At 35.2% G+C, this 10,933-nt stretch overlaps 1 protein-coding gene across 1 annotated transcript; it reads left to right on the top strand.

The window, feature by feature from the left end:
- Nucleotides 1-2,187: 2,187 nt before the first annotated feature.
- Nucleotides 2,188-9,099, top strand: LOC129223176 (atrial natriuretic peptide receptor 3-like). The gene is made up of 2 exons (XM_054857743.1): nt 2,188-2,857; nt 9,026-9,099. The coding sequence occupies exons 1-2, from the start codon at nt 2,188-2,190 to the stop codon at nt 9,097-9,099; spliced, it is 744 nt and encodes a 247-aa protein (XP_054713718.1).
- The last annotated feature ends 1,834 nt before the right edge of the window (nt 9,100-10,933 follow it).

Genomic DNA, 10,933 nt, shown 5'->3' with positions numbered 1-10,933 from the left:
AGGTGATTTTTATGACAGAATAAAATTCTGCCAACAAAAATTACCCATTTGGTAGAAAGAAGAAAAGTATCCAAGAAAAAAGTAAATTCCCTACACAAGTTATGCGACGCAATGAATTTACATGGCGTCCTCTCGGCAGTTTTTTGGTTTTTAATTTCAGTTTGTATTCCTTCCGCGAGCATGCGTCGAGAATTTGCACTTCGTACTTAAAAATAAGTGACATAGCTTCAAATTCAATCTCATGACGATACATATTCAAGAAAATATAAGACTTTAGAATTATCTTCAGTGAATTCATGCGAGGAACAAAACTTCTACTAATCCCCTTGATGAGTGTTACTTCGCATACATGAGTCAGCACTTGTTTTCATTGCGTGCTTTCGAAAGTTTCAGTTTAGATTTGCTGCTGGACTATAAAATTGCCGTGTAATCTGCGCATGCGTCGACTCTTACTTTCTTGCTAAACGGGAAACGTTTCTGATTATAGCAGAAAGCTGCGGAGGGCGTACGAATCTGTGTATTACGGAAAACTTTTTTGTATATTCAGAGAGTTTTCCGAGATTTTTTACAATGATCTTTGGACAACATTAATTAACGAAGATATTAACTAAAAACCTCTAAAAGGTTTTCCGAGATTTTTTCAGTGAAAACATAGTTGAAAATTAAAAAAAATAATAATAATACCAAAATAAAAAGAATTTTTTTCCACGCCTGATAGAATGTGGTTTGAAACTTCCATGTTTCATTGAATTCGAATTATAACGTTTTTTAAGCAGATTTTAATAACGGCTAAGCCTTTATTCACGCGATTGATAATTGAATTCGTTGTTGACCGACAAGGAAATTAAAAGCAATGATTCAAAATTTTTATATGTTGCCAGTTTGTATTTAATAGCAAATAAAATACTTGACATTGGTTTTCAATATTATAAGGCTTTTAAAAGAATTTTCAACTTTTCCTCTTGATGTTCTCAGTTGCGACTGAGTCGGGGTTTTTAAAATTTTTAATTTTATCGTTATTATTAAAATCGTGGTTGGGTTGAATGTGGTTGACTTGAAATTAGAAAAAACCCTCACTTTTTGAATTATTTCATTTTACAAACTTAAATGCATGTGCGTAAACTAATTATTCAGACCCACTGACAAACCCGTTGCTTTTACATTGAAACACAGTTTAGAATTGCCTCCCTAGGTCATTGTCATCTGCTGATAAAAATATCTTCATCGGAAACTTTCTTGGCGACTAAAGCCCCAAAATACCCGCCAAGCTTCACGTGAGTTCCGTCGAAGAGCAGAGAAATTATTCCGTTCTATGAGGCCTCTGGAGGAGGTAAGCGATTGGATTGATTTCCAATACGTTGGTTAAAATAACGCGCTTTTGTGCAAACGTGAAATAATGAGGAGTTTGCTTTGTAATCTGTATCCTGTTAAAAGATTTGAAAAGAAATTAAAAAGTGAATGCAAAATTTCCGAAAATATGAAATTTACTTCAATGGCAGTTGAAAGTGTTTTCGAAAAGTTTGAAAAAGTTTAGAACAAGTTTCTAAGCGTTGTGTTCTGAAACAAATCACTGTTTTGATTCGGTGGCTGTGTCATTTTAGTTTCATCATTGTAAATAGTAGTTATAAAACTGAAAAAATGTGATTCTTAGAGCATACATCTTTTACGAGTTTTTCGGTTGTTGCACATTATAATACGCATCTAATCTAAATGACTTATTTTTGATGGTTTAAAAAAGTGCTTTCTTACGAAATGTATAAAGGTATGACTATGGAAAATTCAAAAAACTTCTTCATTGATGTATCAAAAAAATCGTTCATGATCCTATTTTTTACTTTCCAATCTACCAAAACATAAACTGAAAACGAATCGATTAAGAGTGCATACACAAATAATTCTTATGAGCAGTTGCACACATTTTAGCATAATAATAATTTGTTTGCTACATTCCAAGTTTGGAAGAGTTTTGAGTTTATATTAAAAAAAATATGTTATTTGATGATATTAGAAGGCAAAACGTTGAGATAGTGAACAATAGTTAAACAACTGATTTCTACTTCAAGTGCACATGGGATTTTTAAGTTCAGTGCTACATTGATTTAAACTAATGCTTTTGACGAATAATAAAACATGATTTTTACAAAAATATTTACAAATTTTCCTGAAGTCAGTTACAAATTTTAAAGTATGACTTGGAATCAAACGATACTTTTTATAGTGGTCTTTAATTTTATTCTATGTGATTCAAGTTTTAAACATGTCAAACCAATACGACTTGCAGTGCTTGCCCCCGATGATGACACATTTCCCTATTCACTACATCGAGTTTTGCCAGCAGTGATATATGCAGTGCGGACATTACTTAGACAAGGTGGAAGGCCAATGGAAGTGTTATATCGCGACACTCAATGTTCATCAACGTATGGACCATTGGCAACCTTTTCTTTGTATAACGCAGGATTGGCTGATATCTTCTTGGGACCCTTGTGCCCTTACGTGTTAGCTCCTGTGGCTCGATATTCCTCTGTGTGGGGTTTGCCAATATTGACTGCTGGAGGTCAGAATGACAACTTTGACCACAAAGATCCGCATTATCGGCTTCTGACGCGTATGAATGGTTCATATTCCCAGATAGGGACCATAGTGCTTCAGGTCCTGAAGAAATTCAATTGGAAAATAGTTGGTTTGCTTTTTCACAACTACGAAGACAGGACTAAAGGCAATTCGAATTGTTATTTTACTTTGGGTGCCGTGTTTACTGCTCTGGGAAAGAAGTCTTTTCATAGAGGGTTCGACGAAACAAGTCCGGTCACAGACTATCCTAAGTTGCTGCGTGAAGTCTCTTTGCATTCTCGAAGTAAGTTTTATTCAAATACTTAAGACAAGGACTTTCATTCATATTTATAGTTTAATTCATAAATTGTTCATAGGTGTGTGCAAGGGCAAATTTAAAGTGCAAAGTTGCATAAATTTGAATGATTGCAAGAGATAACGTTAACAATGGGTTAATTTTATATACGAATATTAAAGTTATGTCCAAATCTTATCTGTTTCCGAAGTTTGAAATGTTTTCGGTTAATGCGAACTAACTGAAAAGTTTATAAATTGTGACCAAAAAATTGAGAATTAAGTTCAATCGTAGTCAATAGAAAATGGAGGAAATGGCGAGTTGATAAACAAAACCGATTGAAAATTTCGTCAGTCACGTAGGGTTTAACAGTTGCATCAATACCGATAATTGAACAACATACGTAAAAGTGTAATTTTATGGATAAACAATAAAAATAAGAGATTACGCGCATCAGCATTTCAATGTAGCCTAAATTACATTACGTCCCTTTCATACTGTGATCAACGAAAACTAAAGATTATGTATCGTATTTAAAGACAGAAATTGACTGACTTAAAGTTGTGTTGTTGAATTTATAACACAATTTAATATTGAGATTTATTATTTGGGTACTGAAACGTAAAGCAGTAATTAGTTCCCATGAGCATTTAATGAGTAATTCGTTGAATCAGAGCTGAACAATTCCGTTAAGCGAATCTAAACATTTCGTCTATTTGTTCCTAATGAGTAAGGACCTTCCTTTGTTTTAACTTAAAAAACTCTTCAATTAGCAATCTCTCAGAAGGAATGTCATTTTCTTATTTTGTTAGTTGTTACTCTAGAGAGTAATATTCACCATAGCAATAACGGAAGTGGTATATAAATAACTGAGTTCCAGCAAAAATTCGTGAATTTAGCTATGAATTTTTTTTGGCACACATGTTTCCTCATCGCTTCTGTTTAATTCTTGTTTACTTGTTAAACGGATTATTTTAAGACTTCAAATTTATTTTGTTTTTTGGATGAAATATATTGTTTCTGGATTTTTAGAACATTTTTATTCCTTTCTTTGTATCAAACTGATTTGTTGTGTGTATTTTTCAGACATGCCGTAGTAAAATATGAATGTTACAGCTTAAGTAGAATTACCATATAAATGGTCAAAATTTCGTACACTTTTTAAAGCAACTTTAAGACTGAAGTTATCAAACCGAGTTTTGCTCTGTTGTATCTTTCAGATACGCATTTCTGCTAGAAAGCTGAATTTAACGTTCAGATCGTTAAAAATATAAACCTAAACTTGGCCTCTTTATAACAATTAACAAATGTTATGATAAATCCAAGTTGCATTCACTTGATTTATTTCATAAATAATAAACTATAGGTTTATGTAGCAGGGCATTTTCAAAAGATGGGTGAAAGAATAAGCAAAATTTTGTATCTTTTTCATAAATTGTTGTCCAACTTAAATATGTTTTGTAGTATAATGATAAACTAAAGAAGTAGTAAAAAATTAAAATGTTTGAGAGTTTTTGAAGCAGTATAATAAAGGTTTGGGAAAAATAGGAAGCGGGAGGGGAAGTAAAAATGTTCTTTTTTTAGTTTTTTATTATTATTCCCAAGATTGTTTTTTAACAAAACTTTAAAAGCAATAATTCAATTCTAGATAGTTCTGGTAAAGTTTTGAAATTCCGTAATAGAAGCTTTTTTCCGCAGATTTAGCTGCACAATTCTTGGGCTCATATTTTGCATTCCTTTCTTCATTTGCATTTCTTTTTCGTATTTGGCATTTTGATTTATTATTATTTTTAATTGTTATTATTGCACAGTTAAACAAAAGTTGATTTTTTAATTTTTCCTAAATATAAAGGCCCTATTGTGATTAGATACACTTACGGATATTTAAAAGCGATAAAAAAAACTTGGTTCTCCTTTCTTTCAAATGTGGAATGCACTGTTATGAATTAGTACAACATCAATTCTAGAAATTGTACAGTAAAACTTTAATTTACCAGCAGTACATTTGAATCCTTATATATTATTTCTGTAGCCTGTTTTTGGTTTATACGCGAGATCTTTCTCAACTCTTGATCGATTTCTTTGATTTACACCTTATTTTAAAGCTAATCGTGCAGGCTACTGACGAAAAATAGATCCACGGTCTAAAAATTGTTTTTTCGGTCAAAAAACCAGTTTTAAAGAACCAGAATGAGGTTTTCGGTTAAATTTATAACTTTAACTTGCAGTGAGACTGACAGAGCTGAATAGCGTTTGATTGGCAGAGCGTTCGACTGGTAACTAGGAGAATGCGTGTTCGGGCCCACGTATAGACGATCTGCATGAAAAATTAGATAAATATCGCGCATTACACTAACACTTAATATCAATGAATAACAAATATGAGGGAGTAGAGTAAATGCTGGAAACGATCCTTGCTGTTATGAAAACTTGGTGCAACGTGGAGCTAAATTGATTCTTAATTGTAAGGCTTTTTTTTTAAAGCTTTGGGTCCGGGAAGAAAATTAAAAGCATAATGTAAGCGAATATATTAGTATCAGGTTTAAGATTTCAAACTACAATGGAATTGTTTTTTGTTCAGAAAAAAATAATAAATCGTATATTGAAGTATAAATTCTTCTAATGAATTTTTAACTCTTTGTACAAGTAAAAAAATTACCACCTCAATTTGATGGGTGAACTACTTTTTTTTCCTTCTTTTTGTAAAAAACAAATAGCCTATCACATTTTTACTACATTCGAAAAGCTATGCTTAAAAAAAAAAGCTTAGTTCAAATCATTTTGTATTTTAACTGTGCTGTTAAATGATGAACACGTGCTACCATCTAAGTCATAACGATTCAAGCAGCCTGCGATAACAAATTGTAAAAATTTTCAAAAATAAAAACACTTCTCTTCAATATCTTATCTTATATATTATTCGCCTCTCATTTTAAAATTTATCAGGCCAGCTAATAGGGCTCGACCGATGGCATTTTTTGGCCGATGGGCCGATGCCGATTGTTGGCCGATTGTTCTAGGATGGCCGATGGCCGATGGCCGATTGTTTTCCTCCAAATGGCCGATTGCCGATGGCCGATGGCCGATGCCGTTGGCCGATGGCAAAAAAAAAAAAAAAAAAAAAAAAAAAAAAAAAAAAATCAAACAGAAATAAATTGATAAGAGTGTCAGGGATTTAAAGGATCATTGATTCATTTCACTTTACTTCCTTTCTACAAATAAAGAATTGTAATCACAAAAAAAAAATCAGATTTCGACCTAAATTTATATTTTACGATTACCCAATGTATACTTCACAAGTTTTTTCGCCACATCTGTACATGCATATGTACCTAAGAACATATAGATGACTGAAATATCCATTTTGAAAGCTTCCTCAGCTAATTATCGCAAATTCTCTTGTGATGTCGTCAAGCGCGTAAAATTGCGTCGCTCAAAAACGTTATGAAATAGTAAATTGAAAACTCATACGTAAGTAGTATGTTCTAAAAGTTCTAGGACAAGTTTTATAAATCCTTACCCTGAATAGTTCACATTACCGAAGCACATCTATCTACAAAATAGTCAGCTTGAACGACTATGCACTTCTGCCAACGTTCATGTAGCTTTTTTAAGTACTTCTGGAAGACATTTTTCGCAACCTCCTGTAAGGCCTCTTGCGCTGTTGCTTTAACTTCATCGTGGGAAAGAAGACGATTTTCATGTTGAGGATGCACGGTTTGATTGATCAATACTCTGATATGACAAACCAATAAAATAACGTTTCATCGGAGTTAGCTCCATGTGACTTTTACCTGTTCCCAGCAAAAAACATTTGCATGGACGCCGCTTTCACCCGCCAGGAGAAGATAAAGCTGCATCATAGAAGCTAGCAAAAAAAGGCTTCTAGGCGTGTTCCCAAAAGTTATATGATCACTGGCAGAAGTACATAGTCTTTCAAGGTGACCTTTTGAAGGTGGATGTGCTTCAGTAATGTAAACTATTCTGGGTAAGGTTTTATACAGCTTGTCCCCGAACTTTTGGATCGTACTACGTACAATCTGCATAGAGTGTAGTTATGCTTCTCCTTTTTTTGACTGCTGTATGATGAAAGAGAAAGAACAACAGCCAAAAAAGAAAAAAAAAGAAAGAAAGAAAAAAAGGAAGAAAAACAAAGAGACTGTTTAATAACCAATTGATTTGGTTTTTTTTTCTTTTTTTAATTGAACATTCAACTAAGATTTCAGTAATATTGTAATAATGTATGGATTTAGGTACATTAAACATAGTTAAAAAACGTTAAATTATGTTGTTTAATCATTAAAAAAAATAAGAATAAAACTATGAAACCGTCAACAAATTACGCAGTTAAAGTGGAAAAATTGCACGTAGACATTTTTTAGTCATCAAATTAACCAAAAAAAAAAAAAAAAAAAATGTTACAGATAAATTAGAATATTAAATCAAAATAGGAATATTTTTATACTTATTTAAAATTTATGAATAGAAAAGTTTGCATTTTTCATGAAAGCTATAACAGTGACATAAATTTTGCTGAAAAAAGAAATAGCCGTGAAAAGAGCGAGGTACTTTAAACGCCGCTACAACAAACAAACTCAATAATTACACCAAGTTAATAACTGAATACATATACTACTTGATCTGATGTTCGCACACGTAATATTGAACAATTTGATTGTTTAATCTTTTATGGAGCTTTTCAAACAAGTTCAAATTAAATTTTTCAATTTAACAATTTTCTGAAATTTAAAAAATTGCATAATAGAAAATCCTTGAAACTTTTCTATAAAAAACGAAAATATCTTATTCATTGATTTTATATAAATACATAAAAATAGCTACTTACAACAGAAAAAAAATCGATCGCTATTTTAATGATGCAAAAAAGATGGCGCATTACGAAATATAGGTGAAACAAGTATGAGAAATACGCAAAATGACATTTCTTGACTAAAATAAATAATCGCTAAATATTTAAGAAATGCTTGAAACGACGAGGGAGGGTTAGGGGGGGGGGGCTGTCACCCACTGATTTTGGAGTAACTCCTACTTCGGCCTCATTTTTACTTCCTTTTACAAAAAAAAGGAAGTATTGTATTCGCGAAAAAAATTTCACTAAAAAATCAGCCTTAATTTCCATTTTGCTCACCCCTAAATGAATGTTGAGTTTTTTTTTTTTTTTTTGAACCCGACAACACGCGGATAAGTGCCTAAGAACTTATAGAACCCGAAACATCCATTTTGACAATCCCCGAGTTAATTACCACGAATTTTCTCGTGACGTCCGTATGTATGTCGCATAACTCAAGAACGGTATGTCCTAGAAAGTTGAAATGTGGTACGTAGACTCCTGGTGGGGTCTAGTTGTGCACCTCCCCTTTTGGTTGCAATCGGGTGTTTTTAGAAGGGGCTTTTGCCCCTTTTTTGGGGGGGGAATCATTGTTAATTTCGATGCAAACTCAAGTGGTGTTATAATTTGGCGGACACTTGACGATAATTTGCCAGTCTTTTGGTCGCCAAATTTTGTTACCAACTTGACGACAAATTTGGCGATTTAAAAAATATACTTTTTTTTTTTTTAATCTGGTTTCAATTTTGCCACTGTTAGTGATATTTAGAGAGTTAACTATTGAATCACATTAAAATTGCCAATAATGGGGAAATAACATTAAGTTGGCGTAAAAAGAAGTCATGTGATGCACACTTTAGCTCGTTTTAGTACAGAACCGCTACCACCAACGCCTCGGAAGAGTTTCTGAATCTACTTCAGCACTTCCGAAGAAAAAATTCAAGTCCCTTTGATTTCCGAATTATGTCACTATTCAAAACGTCTTTACCCTAGTGAAAATGACCAGCTTTTACCGCCTTAAAGGCGGTTTTTGGACAGGTGGCAAAAGACGGTCAATGCCGGCTTTGACCGTCTTTATCTCAGATGGTAACGACCGGCTTTAACCGTCTTAAGACCAAGACGGTAGAGACCGGCTTCAGCCGGCTAGGGCAATGAAAGCCGGCATTGACCAACTGTTACCGCCTGCCCAAAAACCGCCAGCTTACTATACTAATGACAAGGATAAAGCTTATGCAAATAACACAAAAGGTTACAGTTTTAATGCATCTCACAAAACAATTCCTATTTTACCCTGCCTAAGTATATGATTTTTACTATTGTATTTTAAGATTTGAAGAAGATGGATTCAAATGCAAAGCAGTTATATAATCCCAAATATAATAAAAAACAAGGTGGTGCTTAGGGTAATCTCATACAATACTGAGATTACATACAACATTGTGACATTTAGCAACAATAGATTAAAAAGCAACAACTAAATGCAAAGAGGACACTTAGTTCCCCCAATTGGGGGGAAATATACTTTAATTTTAAAAAGAATGTAAAAAAAAAATTATATTAAGTTTAAAGAATACAATAAATACAATTTCAAAGCAATCAGATTAATATTACTTTTATACCAATAATGAAAACACTAAAGAGTTTAGCTTGCTGTTGTAAGCCAACAGGAATGTGCAACAGTTATTTCAGGACCTTCTAACAACGGTCGGAAAAATATTAACAAGACAGATTTAGACACTGCTGGTCGGTAGGTCGGTCTTTGAATTTGCCTACAGAGCCGAGCTCTTTTACCCCAAAACTGAAGGAAGTAAATCTTTGTATAACGCAAAACGCCGAAGCTACATTGCGTCCCCGCGAACGGGGCAGTAAGTTAGTGAGCATTTCTCACCGGAGGAGGGAGTCAAGCGCCCGAAGGGAGCAGCCAAGCTGCATCAGTACCAAGTCATTCTTAGGGATAGGGGAGCTTTTCTCCCCAGGGTTGCGTACGGAAGTCAGGCAGGAGCGCATCTTTATCTGGGGGCACCAAGGGCAGTCGAGAGTTCTGGCGGGATGAGCCAATCCGCAGTTGGTGTAGAAGGGACCTTTTTCTTTATTGGGGCAGTCTTGCAGTCGGTGAGGGCCGGCGCAGAAGACGCACCTTTCCGTGATGTAGGTGTAGGAGCAGTGCCCCTACCTTTGGCAACGGAAACATTGGAGTGGGCCACGACGGGTATGCAGCTTCTCCAGATGGGCGATGAAATCCCCGACTTTCATTCTTTTCGTAAAAAAATGTCCTCTTCTCTGCTTTCGAGTTTCCTGAGATGTACGCAGAAGATGGGGAGAGGGCCTTTCCGGTTGATGAATTGGAGTACGTGAATCACGTCTTGCTGAAGTTGCCAGAATGCAGATTTGATATCCTCCTGGCCAATGTCAGATGGGAGTCCTTTAACTACGACACGGGTTGGAGGGATATAGGTGATGGTTGGGGTGTGGAAGTCGATAGCATGATCTTTAGCGTAGTTCTCCACTTCAACTTGGCCATTTTCGGAAGAGGGGGTAATGATCCTCCTCCCTGATGAAAATCCTCTTCAGGGTTCTTTTTCTTGATTTCCTCGATAACGGTCTTAGGATTGGCAGCGTTGATAAGCACGACCGGTTTTCTTTTCTTTTGGCTAGAGGCGCCGCTCAGCTTTTGGTGAAGGATCTTGTTTTCCTCTTCCAAATGGGCGACCTTCTTGAGCAGGATCTCTGCCTCCTGGTACTTCTGTAGTAATATTTTCTGGGTTATGCATGTGTCTGAACATGACTCTCTTCAGTAGTACCGCATCTCCTTTGGCGATTTCGTCGTAAGAAACTTTTTATCCTATTTCCTGCGGTTACGAGTTTTTGTTTTAAGTCCTTCAAAAATTGCATATCATGACTTGTTAATAGTCTCACCTATTCCTGACCATGCGATGCCTAAATCCTTGTATGTGGCTTCGAGTGTTGGGTAGTCTTCCATCTCATCGTCGGAGTATGCTGATGTAAACGAGCAATGGCTTTGCGAGTCATCATTCTTCGTCATGTCTTGGCTGGAATTACTGCCGGCGTGAAGGGGAAGGGACGCCGCGGTCACGGGGGAACTCCCGTTGGCCCCAAGCAGGGCCTTTTGGTTGTTCTGCCCCTTCGAGATTTTTCGTTTCGCCATCTCAGTAGAGCATGTCTTCCTCAGATCAATCCTGTCCTGAGTGTGTGTGTCGACTTCAAATGAATGGTGA

Source organism: Uloborus diversus, chromosome 5 (assembly GCF_026930045.1).
Source record: "Uloborus diversus isolate 005 chromosome 5, Udiv.v.3.1, whole genome shotgun sequence".
Taxonomy (NCBI): Eukaryota; Metazoa; Arthropoda; class Arachnida; order Araneae; family Uloboridae; genus Uloborus; species Uloborus diversus.
This window is presented reverse-complemented; position numbering and strand designations above follow the sequence as displayed.

Coding starts and splice junctions, on each gene's coding strand:
- LOC129223176 (XM_054857743.1), top strand. CDS start 2,188: ATGACTTGGAATCAAACGATACTTTTTATAGTGGTCTTTAATTTTATT. Junction 2,858..9,025: donor AGTCTCTTTGCATTCTCGAA/GTAAGTTTTATT, acceptor TTGTATTTTAAG/ATTTGAAGAAGATGGATTCA.